At 37.0% G+C, this 18,732-nt stretch overlaps 1 protein-coding gene across 2 annotated transcripts in view; it reads left to right on the top strand.

The window, feature by feature from the left end:
- The window catches only part of HSD17B4 (hydroxysteroid 17-beta dehydrogenase 4), a 118,302-nt gene that overhangs the window by 20,911 nt on the left and 78,659 nt on the right, over nucleotides 1–18,732 (top strand). The window contains exons 4-9 of one of the 2 annotated variants that reach the window (XM_004376966.2): nucleotides 10,547–10,654; nucleotides 13,070–13,129; nucleotides 14,344–14,365; nucleotides 14,479–14,525; nucleotides 16,354–16,438; nucleotides 17,832–18,019. In XM_004376966.2, the coding sequence (XP_004377023.2) occupies nucleotides 10,547–10,654; nucleotides 13,070–13,129; nucleotides 14,344–14,365; nucleotides 14,479–14,525; nucleotides 16,354–16,438; nucleotides 17,832–18,019 (510 nt within the window). Of the gene's footprint in view, nucleotides 1–10,546; nucleotides 10,655–10,747; nucleotides 12,053–13,069; nucleotides 13,130–14,343; nucleotides 14,366–14,478; nucleotides 14,526–16,353; nucleotides 16,439–17,831; nucleotides 18,020–18,732 lie in introns of those variants that run through there. The other variant, XM_023731935.1, reaches the window with a different exon arrangement.

The raw sequence follows: 18,732 nt of genomic DNA, 5'->3' as shown, positions 1-18,732 counted from the left end.
CAGATTTTTGCTTTTGATCATATCCCACATAATTCTCAGGGTTTCTTCATTTTCTTTGTTCTTTTTTCTGATTTTTCCTTGGAGTTGTATCCAAGTGTTTGTCTTCAATTTTGCTGACCCTATCTTATATCATTTCAGACCTGCTCCTCAGCCCTTCTATGACACTGTCCATTTCTGAAATCTTGTTGTTTACGTTTTGGATTTCTAATTGTTGTTTTTGTAGATTTCTAATTGTGAATTTATTTTAGCATTTTGTTCCTGTATTATTTTCTTGAATTCTTCCATTTTTTGTCTGTATTTTCCATGAATTTGTCTGCCTTTTCCATGAATTTGTCTATTTTTTCCTCATTTTTGTCTGCTTTTTGCTTCAACTTTTGGATAATTCTGAATATTAGAGATTTGAATTCCCTATCAGTTAGGTCTAGTGCCTTTTCTTCTACTGGAAGGTCATCTGGTATTTTATTTTGGATGCCTGCTGGAACCATCCTCTCCTGTTTTTGTAAATGTTTTGATACTGTGTGCTGTTTTCGGGGCATTCAGTGGTTATTTTCCTCGTTTATTGATAGTAGATTTGTTTTGTTCTGCTTTCTTGTTTTATTTGGTTATGTCTGGGCAGGCAGGCTGTGCGTTCTTTGTTGTTTGCTCTTCTGTTGGCATGATACTTTTCACCTCCTTCTCCAATGGGCAGGGTCAGTCACTCAGGTATGGTACAGAAGGTCAGGTCCAGCTGAAGGGGCGTTGCTGGGATGGTTTGTTTGTGGCACATACCAGGGCTGACAGTGTGGACTGGGAATCAGTGCAGGGCAGGTTCCAGTAGGCCGTGCCTGTGCTGCTTGGTGGTGTGATGTTTAGTGCACGGTACAAGTAGGCAGGAAGGAGGGGGTAGATAGTGATGTGTGGAGCTCAGATGGGTATGGGAAAGATGAGAGAGAAGAACAGGAGCCAAAAACATACACACAAACAAAAAAGAGTGCTAAGGGAGCTTGCTATTGGAGTGGAGAGATGACAGACTGAGAAATGAGGAAAAACAAAAGTAAGGGGAAAAAAAAAAAGAAAAAGGGTAAAAGAAAAAAATGAATAAATCCATAAACTGGAAATGAAGGAAGACAAAAAGGGAATAAGAGAGAGAAGAAAACAAAACAAAGAAACAACCCCCCCAGACAAACAAACAAACAAAAAAACCCCACAAAAAAAAAAAACACAAAACAAAACAAAAAAGAAATGCCCCTAGGGATGTCCCTGTGCATCTGCACAGAGTAAGGGAGTAGCTTCCAAGCCGCGCGGTACTGCCCGTTTAGAGAGGGCTTCCAAGCCGAGAAAAGAAAAAGAAAACAAACAAACAAACCAAAACAGAACAAATCAGAGCAAACAAACAAACAAAAAAGCCCTGGGGGTCCCACCAGCGTGGTGGCATGGACTGGGAAGCAGTTTCACAGTCAAGTGGTGTTTCGCAGCCTTTCAGGAAGAAGCAAAGATGGTGCACGGAGCCACGTATTTGAGAGAAAGGAGGGGGAGGTGGTGAGAGGTAAGAGAGAAATCTAAAGAAGCAGGAAAAAGCAACACCAGCAGCCCACAAAAGGCACTCAGGGAGCTGGCCAGTGCGGGCAGGTGGAGTCCAAGTGAAAGCAGGGTGAAGCTGGTGCTTCCCGGCCAAGAGACTGTGGCCGCAGGAAGCAGAGGAGGCTAAGTGGGGATGAAAAAGGGTAGGGGGTGGGAAAGTCTGTATCGCTGGTTACCAGTTGTTCTGTCTTCTGCTGGAAGCTCCGTGAAGCTCTTTCTCATACGCCTGTTCGCTGATCTCTGATAGGAGTCCAAGATGGCAGATCCGTGCTGTGGTTGCTGATAGGGGACCTCTGCATGTATCTCTCCTTGCTCTGTTGTCAGTCAGTTTCTTATTCCATTCGGTGCTTGGCTGAGTTCTTTATCTCTTCATTTGATACTTAGGGTTTCAGGATTGACGTGTGACTCTGTTTGACTTAGCTTTTCTGATCTTTGCTGCGGAGGGATGGCATGGTGCTTCTGACTACAGCGCCATGTTGCCCGGAAGTCTCCTCTTCTTCTTTTTTTAATGTAGCTATTTAGTTCTTAGTATTTTTGTCTTACAACTTCTTAATTCTTTACATCTTCTTACTCATTTCTATAAGTGCAATGATCTTACCTTTTGTGTCTCCTAAAGGAAATAGAAAGAGCCCTGGTGGCACAGTGGTTAAAGCGATCAACTGCTAACCGAAAGGTCTGCAGTTGGAAACCACCAGCAGCTCCATGGGAGAAAGATGTAGCAGCCTGCCTTCATAGAGATTTACAGCCTTGGAAACCTCTTGGGGTTGCTATGAGCCAGAATCGACTCAACAGCAGTGGGTTTAAAGGAACTAGAATATTGCCTTGTGCAAAGAGGGTACTTTGTGCATCGGTTCTTTTATTGTTGACATAGTCTTTTTTAGGGGAGGAACTGGCGTGTTTGAGATTGGTTGTATAAATTTTTATTTTATTTTTTGTTGTGACGTAGATATAAATTTGGCTTATTCATTGTTTGTGTGGATCAGTTTTTCCTTTACTTATCTGTTACCTTTGAACATGTTAAATTCAGATTAGGAATGTTTGAGCCAAACAAGAAAAAGATGAAATAAACAGGACCGGTGAGTCCATTATTCTCTCATTGCCTTTTGATAGTAGAGATGGTATTGCAGCAAGTGCTGGTAAAAGTCCAAGAAGGTAGATGGCGCTGACACCAGGTTGCTGGGTGGTGGCACCACTCTAGCGGTGACTTGGGCTCACCGTCTCCTCCTCTTCCCGTCCAGACTCATTGGGGAGGTCTGCTACGAAAATCTCATCAAATCTCATTGCGGCTGGCTAAATAAAGAAGAAAACTCAGAAAGAGGAAAGCATTGATTACATGGCTTAATAATGAGCAAATGTGGCAGGAAAGAAATACATTAAGACAAATCTAAGATTTCTGTAGCTGGATCAGGCACTGAAAGAGGCTCCCCAGCTGTAACTCTAGTGCAGTTGCCTTCAGGCCAAACTGTACACGTCCAGGAGTTAATTCAGACACCACGGCCATCGGTTATTCAGTTACCACAAATACAGACTGTTCAAACAGCACCAATTGCAGAGACAGATGAATCTGCAGAATCAGAAGGTATGATGGATTCTCATAAATGCAGAGAAATCCTTTTATGAAGACCCTCTTATAGAAAAAATACTGACTGAATTTTGCTCTGATGTGTCTGGTGTTCCCAAGATTGAAGAAAAATCAGAGGAAGAAGGAACGCCACCTAACATTGCTACCATGGTGGTGGCAGTATCAGCTAGCGTATATCAGACTAAAATCAAAACCAAACCCATTGCCATCGAGTTGATTCTGACTCATAGTGACCCTATAGGACAGGGTAGAGCTGTCTTGTAGGGTTTCCGAGGAATGGCTGGTGGATTCAAACTGCTAACCTTTTGGTTAGCAGCCTGAGCTCTTAACCACTGCACCACCAGAGCTCCTAGCATGGGACAATACAGTATGTATGCTATAATATGATATGATACAGTTCTAACATTGAGTCTTTTGTAGTTACATTGAAGCCACTCGGGTTTTGGCATTAAATTAGTCCACTTAAAATATACCTAAACTGTGTATTATAGAATGAAAAGTATGTGTTAATACAAGTAAGAGATTTGTATTGGCAGCTGTGATATACCTTTTAAAAGTAAACATTTTTATTACTAAATGTAGAAAAAAAATTGTGGTGAGAGTCAATGAGACATTGTTTCGTATTTATATGTTTGTATTCATCTCTAGTAAAAATTTAAAACTTAAAAAAAAAAAGGTAAACGGTTTGTGTCTTGGACAAATATTTACCAGACTTGGCTGAAGAACCAGTTTTAGTTTAATGATAAAAGGGGAATTCAATCTTTGTGAAACTGCCTATGTTTTGGCTGATGTTTCCGTCCTTTTTCAGTCTGTAGTCAACTTCTGAACTTTCTAGGCCATCAGTGACTTGTGTTTTCTATCCACCATTAACCTCTATTTCAGCATTTTTTACATGCACACATATACACTCTACCTCCAGGTTGTATCATATGGGCTAACATTTACCCTATGTTAATTTTTTTTATGTTCAGCATAATTTTTGCCTTAGTAAACAAAAGATAGTAAAGAGGAATGAACAAACCTAGGATGTTATGACATATCAGAGTATCTTGTTTGTGGAAAAGTGATCCATGAAATAATCCTGTGGCTATCTCAGAGTCCAGTAGAATTAAGACCTTGAGAAATAAAGTTGCTTATTTCTGAGTAAGTCAGTTTTTGCTGGTTTATGCTGGCGTAACAAAGAACCTCTAAATTGCAATAGTTTACAATTATAAAGGATTATTTCGTGCTTATGTGACATTTCAGCTTCTGATCAGCTCTGCTCTGCTCCTTATCTTCCTACTAGGAGATTTCCAGATCCCGGCTGAAGGAGCAGCTCCTATTTGGGACATTGCCATTCTTGGAGAAAAGGGAAAATAACAATGGTGGAACCACTTGGTGGCTTTTAAAACTTCTGTTTAGAAGTGACATGCCACTTCCACTCATGTTTCATTGGCCAAAGGAAATCGCTTGGTCAAGCCCCAGATCAGAGGACAGATATTCTCTAACTTCATGTTACTATAATTGCTGTCTTTTGTATTCTATAATATAAAGTATTATGGAATATTTAAATCTGGGTATAAGAACTGCTAAGCTTTTGGTTGATACTGTAACAAGGAACATTTAGTTTTGTATAAATTACATCTTTTAGGAAATATTTGCACATATCTGAAGTAGGTACTGGGGATTGAATAGTTTTGAGGTTTCCTCAGTAGGTACACCATATCCAGTTCTCTGAATGTTAGGTTTTATCTTGAGGGCGTGAGAAGATTGACGGGTTCTAGCTTCACAAAAGGCTTTAATTTTTTATATCATTTAATCCTCACCATAATCACAGAAGTTAGGTAGGACAGCTACAGAGATTCAGAGAGGTCATGGAATTAATCAGCAGAGTCAGCATTTGAAGCCTGACCTAACTACAAGTGCAGTGAACTTTCCCCACTAATGCTCACCTATCAGTATCCCTTAGTGGTTAAAAGTCTAGACTCTGACATCAGACAGCAGGGATTTAAGACTCAGCTTTACCAGCTATTATGTAATTGCAGCATGGAAAAGAAATCATGTCAATCTTAAAGTGTGGTAATTTCATTTACCCAAAGGAGTTACTTTTCTAGGTTAAGGGTAGAAAACTCTGCCTTTTTTACTGTCAAAGAGGTTCTTCTTGCTAGAATCTGTGTTTTCATTGTGTTCACACCCTCAAGATAAAACTTAATATTCAGAGAACTGAATATGATTTACCTACTGAGAGAAACCTCAAAACTATTCAATCTTTATAGTTTTTTTGGAGCCAACAGGGAAGGGTGGGGTGAAGGACAGAACAACAAGATAGCCAGCTTCTTAAACGAAGACCTGTACAGCAAATAGAATTATTAAAGACAAGTTCAGATTTCTCAATCTGGTTTACATAAGAAAAACACTGAAAGGTAATGCACATATTAGTCATCAAGTGACGTTGATGCTTAGAAGTGACCTTTATTTTTCTCTCAACATTTCGATAAAGAAATTTATGTTTTGTAACACATGACAAAGGACTAAAATCTTTACAAATAAAGGACATGTATAAATCTATAAGAAAGACAAACACCCCAAATAAAACATAAACAGAGGATTTAAACAGGCAAAACAATAAGAAATAGAAATGGCCAGTATGTATGTGAAAATACAAGGCTGTCTTACTAGCACTCAAATGTTGCTTACTAGTAAGTTGTTGTTGTTAGGTGTCATTGAGTCGATTTTGCCTCATAGCAACACTGTGGGACAACAGAGTAGAACTACTAACCTAAAGGTTGGTGGTTTGAATTCGACTTGGTGGCTCTGCATAAGAAAGGCCTGACAAACTGCTTCTATAACGATGACAGCCAAGAAAACACTATGGAGCAGTTCTCATCTATGACATATGGGGTCGCCATGAGTCGAGGGCCAACTCAGTGGCAGCTAACAACAACAACAAAAGTATGTTTTAGAATTCCTTGGATCCTTATATCCTTACTCTAGTGGGTGACATATTGCAAATATTTAATAAAATTGTGGGGATGAATCGTTAGGAAAAAATTTCTGTGGTCTTTCATAGATTATCCAAAATGACAAAAATAGACAAAATATTTTGAGTCTTAAAAAAAAGTCAGAACTATGAACTAGATTTTGTATGAGGATTTACAAATATATCACATTTTGGGATATTTTGATGATTTCAGCTGAAAAGACTATCTTCCATCCTTAACTATCACAGTCTTAACCATTTATAAAACTATGACCATCTCTTACTGTATTTTAAAGCTACTTGTTTGGGTAGAGTGGCTGATTTTATCATTTCCTCTATAAAAAACCTCCTGCCGTCAAGTCGATTCTGACTCATAGTGACACTGTAGGACACAGTAGAGCTGCCCTATAGGGTTTCCAAGGCTGTAAATCTTTACGGAAGCAGACTGCCACATCTTTCTCTTGTGGAGTGGCTGGTGGGTTTGAGCTGCTGACCTTTAGGTTAGCAGCTAAGCACTTTAACCACTGTGTCACCAGGGCTCCTGACTATAAAGCTTATAGTTGAGGAAACCCTACAGGGCAGTTCTACTCTGTCGTTTAGGGTTGCTATGAATCAGAATCTACTCGATGGCACCCAACAACAATGTAGAGGCTTGTTTTGAATAAATGTATTCTGATTTTGTTTCACTGCGTATCTTTGATCTCAGTAAGTTATTTATCTAGGCCTTAGTGCTTACTTGTTTTGCTGCACTTTGTACAAGTTCCACTTGCGGGTAGTGTTTCATTGCACAATCAAATAATTCTTTCTTTACTTAAATATTGCATTTGCCAATTTGCTTTTGAACTCTCCTGTGCTTACTTAAAAAGGGTCATAAAAGACTGAGAGCTGCATATTTTAAAATCTTGATCTTTTTTCACTCGTTTCCTGCCATTTGAGTGATCACGTGGGAATGAGCAATTAATAGGAGTTCAGTCTTCTGAGAGTTTTATCTTTTTTTATCCCAAGGATAATGTAAACCTCTTTCCGTTGTTTATTTATTTTAGTTTTATTGTGTTTTAGGTGAAAGTTTACAGCACAAATTAGTTTCTCATTCAAAAATTTATACACAGATTGTTTGGTGACATTGGTTGCAATCCTCGCTCTGTGTCAGTACTCTCCCTCATTCCCTTTCCACCTTGGGTTCTCTGTTTCCATTTGTCTGCTTTTCCTGTCCCTTCCTGCCTTTGCATGTTCGCTTTTGCGTGTGTGTTGCCCATTTGGTCTCACATATTTGATTGAACTAAGAAACATTCCTCACGTGTGTTACTGTTTGTTTTATAGGCCTATCTAATCTTTGAAAAGTGGGCTTTTGGAGTGGCTTCAGTTCTGAGTTAGCAAGGTGTCCAGTGGCCATAGTCTTGGAGGTTCCTCCAGTCGCTGTCAGACCAGTAAGTCTGGTCTTTTTTTGTGAATTTGAATTTTGTTCTACATTTTTCTTCCGCTCTGTCTGGGACCCTTTGTTATGATCCCTGTCTTTACCTTATTTTATGTCTTAGCAGCGTTTATTTCTTTTTGCAGTAACTGATAAAACTATATTATTAGGAAAAAAAATATATCCTGGTCTGTTCTGAAAAACTAATTTTCTTAAAAAAAAAAAAGTAAAAACTGACTTGGCTTATTTAAGTGTTGCTAGGCATTGGCTTTTCCTCTGTGTCATGTCTACCTCATTCACAACCCAACCCTACTTGCAACCCCCACTCCAATCAAAAAAAGAGCGAGTCTTCAGAAGAAGAAGAAAAAAATCTTTTTTTTTCCCCCCCAAATGTGGCGATCATCACTTTGGTAATATTAAAAGACTTTAAACTTGAGTATATAACACCATGCCATTTATTAACTATTGGTTTTTATTGTTATACTCCTCAAAATTAATTTATGCAATAATGCCACAAAAACTCAGTGTAAATTGTTCTTTTTCCCAAGTATTTTTCTTAAATTTTCTTTTTCTAAGTATTATTTGGCATTGATGTATAATATCTTCTCATTATTTTTGCATGTTAGTTTGTAAATTTTGTGTCAAGTTTTGTGTAAATTAACTTTGATTGTCACTTGTCCCTATTACGGGTGGTCCCCGACTTACAACGTGTTTCTGTTCTGACAACTCCGTTGTAAGTCGGTTCTGATGTAAGTTGAATACCTCAATTTTTTTTTTAGTTTTCATTATTATTGCTTTTTATTTATTTATATTTTTCTTTTTTGAGTATTTTATTGTGTTTTAGGTGAAAGTTTACATAGCAAATTAGATTCCCATTCAACAATTCATATACAAACTGTTCTGACACTGGTCACAATCCCCGTAATGTGTCAGCAGTCTCACCATTTCCACCTCGCCTGTTGCATTTCTATCTATCCAGTTTCCCTGCCTTTCCTTGCCTTCTCATCTTTGCTTTTGTGTAAATGTTGGCTGTTTGGTCTTGCATAGTTGATTGTTTAAAGGAGCACTTTCTTCATGGGTGTTATTGTTTATTTTATAGGCCAATGTATCATTTGGCTGAAAGGTGACCTCCAGAGTGGCTTCAGTTCTGAGTTTAAAGGGTAGTGCATATTACTAATGATGTTGTTGTTAGATGCCGTCAAGTTGGTTCCGATTCATAGTGAGCCTGTGTACAACAGAACAAAACACTGCGCAGTCCTGCACTATCCTCACAGTTGTTATATGTCTGAGCCCATTGTTGCAGCCACTGTGTCAGTCCATCTCATCGAGGTTCTTCCTCTTTTTCTCTCACCCTCTACTTTACCAAGCATGATGTCCTTCTCCAGGGACTGGTCCTTCCTGATAACATGTCCAGAGTAGGTGAGACAAAGTCTTGCCATCCTCGCTTCCAAGGTGCACTCTGGCTGTATTTCTTCCAAGGACAGACTGATTTGTTCTTCTGGCAGTCCATGGTATATTCAGTATTCTTAGCCAACACCGTAATTCAAAGTCATCAATTCTTCTTCCACCTTCCTTATTCGTTGTTCAGGTTTCGCATGCATATGCGGCGATTGAAAATATCATGGCTTGAGTCAGGAGCGTCTTAGTCCTCAAAGTGACATCTTTGCTTTTGAACAATTTAAAGAGGCCTTTTGCAGCAAATTTGTCCAATGCAATATGTCGTTTGATTTCCTGACTGCTACTTCCATGGGTGTTGATTGTGGATCCAAGTAAAATGAAGTCCTTGACAGTGTCAGTCTTTTCTCCATTTATCGTTGGCCCAGTTGTGAGGATTTTTAAAAATTTTTTTTATTGTACTTCAGGTGAAGGCTTACAGAACAAATAGTTTCTCATGAAACAGTAGTACAGATATTGTTTTATGACATTGGTTAACAACCCCACACCAGTTGTGAGGATTTTTGTCTTCTTTATGTTGAGGTGTAATCCATACTGAAGGTTATAGTCTTTAATCTTCATCGTTAAGTGCTTCAAGCCCTCTTCACTTTCAGCAAGCAAGATGATAAGATGTACCAAAAAAAAAAGACAGTCATAAGTGGGGTTTGTTGTAACTCGGTTATGTCATAAGTTGAGGACTCTGTTAGTTATGTTGACTTTTAATTTACATACTTTACCCTAAAATCTGTGCATGACTGTGGTCATCACATTCTTAACTTTTAATAGATTATAAACTTTTCGAGGGCAGCTGCCATTCTTATACATCTGTGTGTACCTCTGGTGATTTCCTTGCAAATCATAAGTCCTCATTTAATGTTTATTAACTGATCATTAGAGCCAAAATGATTTTCACCTAGAGAGACCTTATGTAACTGTATGATTACATATAGGGAGATATTGGGTGGTAAGTGTGGTCAGTTGTTGAACATATAAGGATGGAGCATGGTATAAATTAATGACTGAAAGTTCAATTCTGTATTCTATTTTTAATCTCAAGAAGTGTTTTTTCTTTCTTCCTAGACTATGACACATTTTGTTCTGTGAAAATTTACAAGTGTGCTTTTGTTTAATAGGTTAAAATCTTGCTGGTTCTTTATCACCATTACCATAAGCGGAGGGTTTCTTGACACACAAGAAAATTCATATTGTGTGTTTAATATTAAAGTGATTTTCAAGTTTTTTGTTTTTTGCTAAAAAGTGGTTGAATCATTTTTTTCTCTTTCCAAAAAAGAAAAAGTGTTGCAGAGTTAGAAATTTTATGACATGAACCTGTGTTTCTTAAGTATTTTTGCTTTTTCTCCTTAATCTTTATTCAAAAACAAAGGCATGTTTTGAAAGTACATTATCTTATAGTGTGTTTAGCAAGATGTGGGTAGGGGTAGGGTAGGAGGGAATTGGGCAAATGGCTAAAGAAATACATGAGTAAGTAGAATTTCAATTCCAACTCACGTTTTGAAGGTCTAGAAATTATGGTGTGATTAAGTAATAACTGACCAAATTTTTAAGTGTTTTTTTTAAAGTTGTTGTTTTTACATTGCAGTGAATGATTTAGGGGGAGACTTTAAAGGAGATGGTAAAAGCTCCTTAGCTGCTGATAAAGTTGTTGAAGAAATAAGAAGGAAAGATGGAAAAGCAGTGGCCAACTATGGTATAGTATTTTAAATAAACAGACTATTTCTTTTATTTTTCTTCAGCTAATGCTTTTGCGCACATTAATAAACACTGAACAAGTCTGTCAGCATTCCAGTGTAAATATAAGATTAGATTGTATCTAAGTTGACTAAAGCCATTTGGCTACACATTGTGAGAAATTCTTAATGTGAGAATTTTTTAAACTTTTAATAGAGTTTATTTCACATAATTCTAACCTTTTTCTATTGCTTATTTAGTTTTTTTAAGTTAATGAGCACAGGATATAATCAATAACATATAGTATATATGGATATGGGTATGTTTTTGTTCTCAGAAAACCTGTTTTAGTTAAAAAGATTTTGTACATTTTTACAGAATAATCTTGTATTCTCCTTTTTAAAATTGTTTTTTAGAAAAACTGAATAGAGTATAAGAAGTGAAATGTCCCCTTTCTATACCCAGCCTCCACATTACATTCCGTACAAGTAATCACTGTTATGTGTAACCTTCTAATCTTTTAAAAATATAACAGTCAGTATATTGTTATATATTGTTATTGCCTCATGTGTGTAGAGTAGAACTGCTCCATAGGGTTTCCAAGGCTGTGATCTTTCAGGAGCAGATCACCTGGCCTGTTTTCCGAGGCACGTCTGGGTGGGTTCAAACTGCCATCCTTTGGCTGGTAGTCGAGCGCTTAACCATTTGCACCATCCAGGGACTCCAGAGTCAGTATAGTTAGGCATTAAAATAAAGTCATGAGAAAAACAGCAAATACAACCTTTTCATTTGTTGTGCTGATCTTAATGTTATTTTTAAGGAAACTCGTCAAACAGATTTACTTTAAGAAGCTAGCGATTACTGACTTTTCTGCAAACAAAAATTGTTTTTATTGGCCAGGGATAAAATTAGATTGCCAGTGACTTCATTTTGAAATTTTAGGGGAAAGGAAATAGGATATGGTTTGTTTTGAGTGTTAGAGTAAATAAGATGACAGACATTTTAGTATTTTCTTTTCACGTTGGCCATCTAGAGAAATGTTTTCAATTTTCTTTTTAAACCCAGGTCCTGGGTTTAAAAAACCTATTTTGTAAAGATAAAAGTACCAGTTTCCCCATTCACCCCCAGAGTTCTGATATGCAACCTGTATCAGTCAGAGTTCAGTCAGGAAAACAGAAGCCCTTCTAGGTTTTCCAAGTGTGAAGGACTTTAATATAGGGATTTAGAGGTGTGTACAACTATTGGAAGGGCTGGGTGAGCCAAGGTCAGGGAAGCTGCCACAGATCATCTCCACCTGTAGCTGGTGGTTCTCATTGTCAAGAGCTCACCTGGATGTGCTGTCATTCTCACATCTGCCACCTGTCTGCTTACGGGATTGCCTGCATCCGCAGTCTTCTCATACTTATCCACCTTCTAGGTGAGTATCTTGTACTGGCCGACCTAACTCAGGACCATAAGGATTCCAGGGGAAGGAATAAATTTTCTGTCTCCTCCTCTGTGATTGCAGAGAATATAGAAAGAGTCAGTGGTGATGTTGAGTTGACAGCAGACCATTTGGCACACAATAGTAAGAGTGTGAGCCCTTTCCTCTGAGAATTGCTAATTAGCAGAAAATAACCAAGCCATAAGCTTTACTTTCTATAGTTAGTATTTCAAAAGCAGTAGGTTTGTTTTTCCATATGTAGTTATATAACATTGAACATACTTTTGCAATTTATACACACATCTCTCTACCTGGCCTCCCTCTCCCCAAATTCTGATTTGCATCCTTAGGGGAAGATATCTATGTGACTCTTTAAAACTAAGTATAAATTAAATGAGAGTAAGCATTCAGTTAGTCTGTTGCACTGGCTACATTTCAAGCCCTCAGCAGTCAGATGTGACTGGTGGCTACCGTATTAGATAGTACAGAAATACAACATTTCCATCGTTGTTGTTAGTTGCCGATGAGTTGATTCTGATTTGTGGCGACCCCATGTGTGCAGAATAGAACTGCTCCATAGGCTTTTCAAGGCTGTGACCTTTTGGAAGCAGATTGCCAGGCCTGTCTTCCAAGAGGCACCTCTGGGTGGGTTCATACCACCAACCTTTTGGCTTGTGGTCAAATGCGTAACCGTTTGTGCCACCAGGGGCTCCTTTCCATCATTACAGAAAGTTATAGTGGCAGTGCTGTTTTAGATAATATTTGCTAAAGATTTCTTATTCATCCTTCCCCCCTTCTTTTGTAAACAGTTGTCTTAGGGGCTAAATTTCTTCTGTTACATTAGACCATATGTATTTTGATTTTTTATGTGCCTGCAGTATAAATTTATTTTTTGGAGGAATTAGTTCTGTTGGGTGAATAGTGTCTGTCATGTGTTCTGATACACAGAACTTGGAAGTCATTTGTGAGAGAGATTACTGATGTTTTGTACTAATTTCCCTTTCCCCTCAGATTCAGTGGAAGCAGGAGAGAAGATTGTGAAGACAGCATTAGATGCTTTTGGAAGAATAGGTGATGTTTCTTTGAGTTTGTGGTCCTTGCACAGCAGCTTCTACCTTCCTAATAAAATATTGTTGATTTTATTTTTGTTTATTAAACAAATTGTTTTTTCTTGTTAATCAAATTTTTAGATTTGTTTTATAAATTAATTAATTTACAACCCTACATTATTCCACAAAGAGCTTGAGGTGACAGTTTTTATATTTTTTGAACATGGTTTTATACAATTTAAGTGCTTTAAAAAACTTGCGAGCATTCTCTCAGTGACCTTTTTATAATAATTCAGTTATAAAATAAAAAAAAAATCAGTAGTTTGGGAAAAGAGGACTCAGTGGGTCTTTTGGATAATTATAATGATTTGAATTAAAATGATTCAGTATTTTGCAAATTAAGATAAATTGTATATGATAAAAATCTTTGTTTTTGTTTTTTAAAGAAGTTTTTCAAATCTTTTTAGTTTATTCTTCTCTAGATAATTTTTCTGGTTTAGTCCCACACTTTTAATAAAAAATTATTGAATTAATAGAGGGAAACATTATTACAGATAAGTCTAATAAGTTTATAAACTGAAAAACATAAATTTTTAAAATTTGAATGCGCTTTTCCCCCTTTTTTGTCTAGCTTATGTATTTTTCTAATTTTGTTCGGTTGAACTCATATATAAGAGAGGTGTTCACATATCAGCTGACAGAGAGGTAGAGGGGGCTACAAGTATGTGAAGTCATAGGGTGAAAATAGCCACAAGATGGCGGTTAAACCTTAAAAGAAAATTCTTTTGTTTACATAGTGAGAATATGATAGAGTATCAATTTCTAACTCTAATGGTTTCCATTCTGGGCTTATATGACTTTTGAGTGGCAGGTTTTTGAACTTTTAAATTTCTGAGTGGATTTTGAGATTAAATGAGGGATTGCTTATGGTAACCACCTAAGAACCTAAGGGTTATACAGCAGCAAATTTTATAAATAAGTTATTAGAATTTCAGCAGAAGGTAGACGTGGAAAAAATTTAGATACATGGGTTTGAGAGGAAAGAGCTAATATAATGTGGCAGTTGTGGATCAGTTTTTTTGGCTATCATCATGAAATTTCATTTTGAGAGTACTCTTTACCTAGTATATGTACTTTCCCTTAAGAGAGCAATTTTGAAAGAAATGTGAGTTTTAAGCAAATGCAAGTTAACATGCTTGCTTTTTTATATTTATGACTTGGATCTTTTTATTGCAGATATCGTGGTCAACAATGCTGGGTGAGTATTTCTTTTTTCAGTTTTAGTAATGTGCATGGAAAGTTTTTTTTTTTTTTTTATAAAATGTATACTTCCCACCCTTTTCCTTACTCTATATAATATAAATTTTTTAGGATTCTGCGGGATCGTTCCTTTGCTAGGATAAGTGATGAAGACTGGGGTAAGTTGTTTTCATGTATGTCTTTGTAGAACACACCTATCCATATAACCTTCTTTAATATTTGATAAATCTATACATTTAAAGTGAAACGTGCTTCTACTTACTTTTGCTGCTGTTGATATAAGTGATGAACAAGCTTTATTACTGAAAACAATGAATAGTTGGAAGTAGCCTTTTTTTTATTTTAAACATTTAATAACTAAAAAATGTTAAATCATTCAGCAGAAGTTATCTAAAAGGATTTTGTCCCTTTCAATTTTTTTTTCCCTTTGTCTCCTTAAGAGGTTTTCAGTGTTTTCTAGCATTATTAACTCTTTCTAGTAGCCTTTAGAAGAAGCCCTGGTGTCCCAGTGGTTACGCACTTGGCTGCTAACCAGAAGGTCCAGCAGTTCAAACCCACCAATGGCTGAGTGGAGAAAAGACCTGGCGATCTGTTCCCGTAAAGATTGCAGCCTAGGAAACCCTATGGGACAGTTCTACTCTATCCTGTATGGTTGCTGTGCATCAGAATCCACTAGACAACATACAGCAATAACTACAGAGTCTTTAGCATGCTTATCTAGGTGAGATTCTTTTTTCCAGAACAGGTACAGTATATGAAAGGGAGCTGGGTGCTAAAAATGATAGAGATCTGCGAACAGGGTGGAACAAAATCCGGATGTCATTTTGAAGCATTTAACAGACAGGAGAGATTTCCATTAGGGATGCCAGATAGGAAAGGTTGAGTTTAGATAATGAACAAATCACAGGAAAAAAAAAGTGTATTTGTTTTTTTTTTGCTTTTTGTTCTTTGCCCTCACTTTCATTGGCCCACAGAACTAAAACCAACAATGGAGCTGAGAACAGCGGCAGCCATGACAACTGAAGTGAATGTATCATCACTTACGAAGTGTGCTTCTGGGGAATATGCCAGAAGTTCTTTTGGAAGAAGCAAAATTAAGCACAAAAAGAGCTTTTAGCGTCCTCTTCCCTTATAACATACTAGGGTGAAAGAGAAGCCCAGACAGATTGGATTTATTGGCAAAGGCGAGCTTATGCTGGTGCTTTCCTTGGCGTTCTTGTGGAGCGATGGTGTTTTCTCTTCTCTGGTTCCATCCTCAGTGCACTACTCCCGACTACTCTTTCCTTTTTTTTCCCTCTTACCTTCTTCTAATATACACATGAAAACGTTTGTTGAAGCTCCAGAATAAAACAAAAATAAGGATGGTTAAAAGCCTTGATGATTAAAACAATAAAATTAAATCTAGAGTTGTTTGTCTGTCTGAGCTATTCCCTAAATTGCCTATTAATTAGATTTAAATCTCTCAGAACAAATAGGCTTCTCTTTCTCTCAACTCGTTTGCAAACCCCGGTAAAAATGGATACAGTGAGTATTTTGTAAATATTTCTTGATGATGAACTGTGTGATTTATGATTACATTTTACCTGATGTTAGTGTTGTGTGCCAATTATGTATGTAAAATTCTTGGAAATTCATACCAGTGAATTTATATAAAAAGAAGGCATAAATTAAAGGTAGCATTGTATTTAGATATGTACAGGGATTACAATTATTGCTCCATGGCAATTGGTTTGGTTTTGATATCATAAATTATAGGGAACACTGTTCTAAATTTCGGCATGAACCATTGATTGCTAGCATGATTGGAACCAAATAAAAAAATGGTTGCAAGCATTCTCAGAGAGGAATGTGGTAATAGGTGATTTTAAATGCTTGTTATAAAATGAACATCTTTGTGTAAGTAAACCTTTGCTTATGTTGAGTCTAAGACTTTCCTATCTGATTTTTGAGAAAGTATATAATAAAAATAATTTCTTGTTGTTTTAGATCTAATCCATAGAGTTCATTTGCGGGGCTCGTTCCAAGTGACCCGGGCAGCATGGGATCACATGAAGAAACAGAATTATGGAAGGTGGAGTTAAATATGGCTGGGAATGGAAATGTTGTGTGTGTGGGCTTTTGTGTACAAGGAAAGATATTATTGTAAAAAGTGCTATGAAGCGAAGATATGAAATATCTTCAATATGTGTAGTCTTTTTAAATGTGGTCTTGGCATATGGCCTCTAGTAAATTGGTGTCATTCAATTACAGTTTAGCTGGACAGTTTACTATTTCTCTTGCCTTCTACTTTTCATTATTAATGATCATCTTGCTTCTGTATGGCATTTAAAAAAGCAATTCAAACATTGAGGATTCAGCTGTGTGTACTTCGTTCTCTAACCAAAATGTCATTTTGTGTCTTTAGTGACCAACTAGGGAGAGATGAGTGATTATTTCTTGCCAGCTTGTACGGGTCAGGCTTCAGTTAGTCTTTATAAACTGTTTGGGAACTGTAGGACTTGTCATGATTACTTCTACATGAGTGACTCAGGTGTAGTGGTGCTAGTAAGTGACTCCCTGCAGTCTAATATCAGGGTCATTCTTATTAATGCATCTAAAAACAAACAATCAAACTTGTTGCCGTGAGTTGGAATCAACTCGATTGCAACCCTGCATGTTTCAGAGTAGAACTGCCCTCCGTAGGGTTTTCAATGGCTGTAAACACATGGGATCACCATGAATCAGAATCAACTCAGTGGCAACTGGTTTGGTTTTTGGTTTTAATTTTATGAAGTAGGTCACCAGGCCTTTCTTTCAGGGTGCTCTGGGTGGATTCCAATTGCCAGCCTTTCACTTAGTAGCCAAGAGTAAACTGTTTGCACCACCCAGGGACTCACGCACGTCTACTGGAAGTAAATAATTTGTATTACCTGTCCTTATTTGGAAATTTATAGCTTATCCTGATACTGACTATTTTTGTAAGTTAATGATACGATTTATTTTACTTGGTTAAAGTAGAGTGGCTGAGGTTGGGTCAGATTGTCAGATGGCATTGTTTTAATAAGAGACATTTAATACTTATTCAGAAAGGGAGAGGGGCAAAGTGATGAGGACTGAAATTTGAACTGCTTCATCTGATCTTTCTTGCCAAAATTTTAACTTATGTATTGCTAGCTTGTTTTATTTTTATAAACATTTATTGTTGGTTTTAATAGATAATGAATATATATTCTTATACTTAAATTGATTTGATCCTGTCCAGAATTTTTTTTTTTAAACAGTTAAATTTTATAGTGAATTTTGAGAGACCACTTTTGTATTAATATTATTTTAGGTATATGAATCATAGCTGTAATATGCTAGTGACTATACACAGAGTTGCTTTTGACAGGTGTAAAAGTACCAAAAAATAAAAATAAAAGAAGAGAGAGAAAGTTTACAGTATGAAAACATAGAAAAGATGTTGAGACTGATTTTTCTTTTAGGATCATTATGACTTCATCAGCTTCAGGAATATATGGCAACTTCGGCCAGGCAAATTATGGTGCTGCAAAGCTGGGTCTTCTGGGCCTGTCAAATACTCTTGCTGTTGAAGGCAGGAAAAACAACATTCACTGTAACACTATTGCCCCTACTGCAGGATCACGGATGACTAAGACTATTTTGCCGGAAGGTAAGTAGCTTGATTTTTCAATGCTGTTACCTGCCGATCTGTTGGGCGTGAGCTTTGTAAAAATATTTCATTTTCTGAATACTTAAAGCAATTATTTTTCTTTATAGTTTCAAAAGCATCATATGTATATGTGTTCATTGTGGAAAATATAGAAAGGCACAAAGTAAAAATAAAAATACCCCTAATTTTACCTCACTGAAGTCAACTTTCATTCTTTTTTCTCTGTATAGATAGACATACATACATATTTTTTACAGATGGGATAATAGCATTTTAGTTACCCAGTGCTGCCATACCAAAAATTACCACAAGTGCTGCGTGTCTTTAAAGAACAGGAATTTATTTTCTCACAGTCTAGGGGGCTCGAAGTCCAAATTCAGGGCGTAGCTCTAGGGGGAGGTCCTTCTTTGCCTGTTTTAGCTTTTAGTAGCCAATAGTTCTTCGAGTTCCTGGGCTTGTAGATGTGTCTGCCTTATGTGCCTGTGTTCACGTGGTGTCTTTCTACTGCGTATGTCTGTATCTATTCTGCTGTTTTTATAACTCAGAAGTGACTGGGTTTAGGACTCACCTTACTCTGATATAACTTCATTCATGTAATAAAAGAAAACCCCTGTTTCCAAGCAGGGTCATATTTATAAGTACAAGGGTTAGGATTTCAACACATATTTTTAGGGGGTACAATTCAGTCCATAATAGACTTCTTACTATTTTAT

The sequence above is a fragment of the Trichechus manatus genome, unplaced genomic scaffold, assembly GCF_000243295.1.
Source record: "Trichechus manatus latirostris isolate Lorelei unplaced genomic scaffold, TriManLat1.0 scaffold00047, whole genome shotgun sequence".
Lineage (NCBI taxonomy): Eukaryota > Metazoa > Chordata > Mammalia > Sirenia > Trichechidae > Trichechus > Trichechus manatus.
Note: the sequence above shows the minus strand (reverse complement) of the source record. Positions and strands in the feature narration are given on the sequence as shown.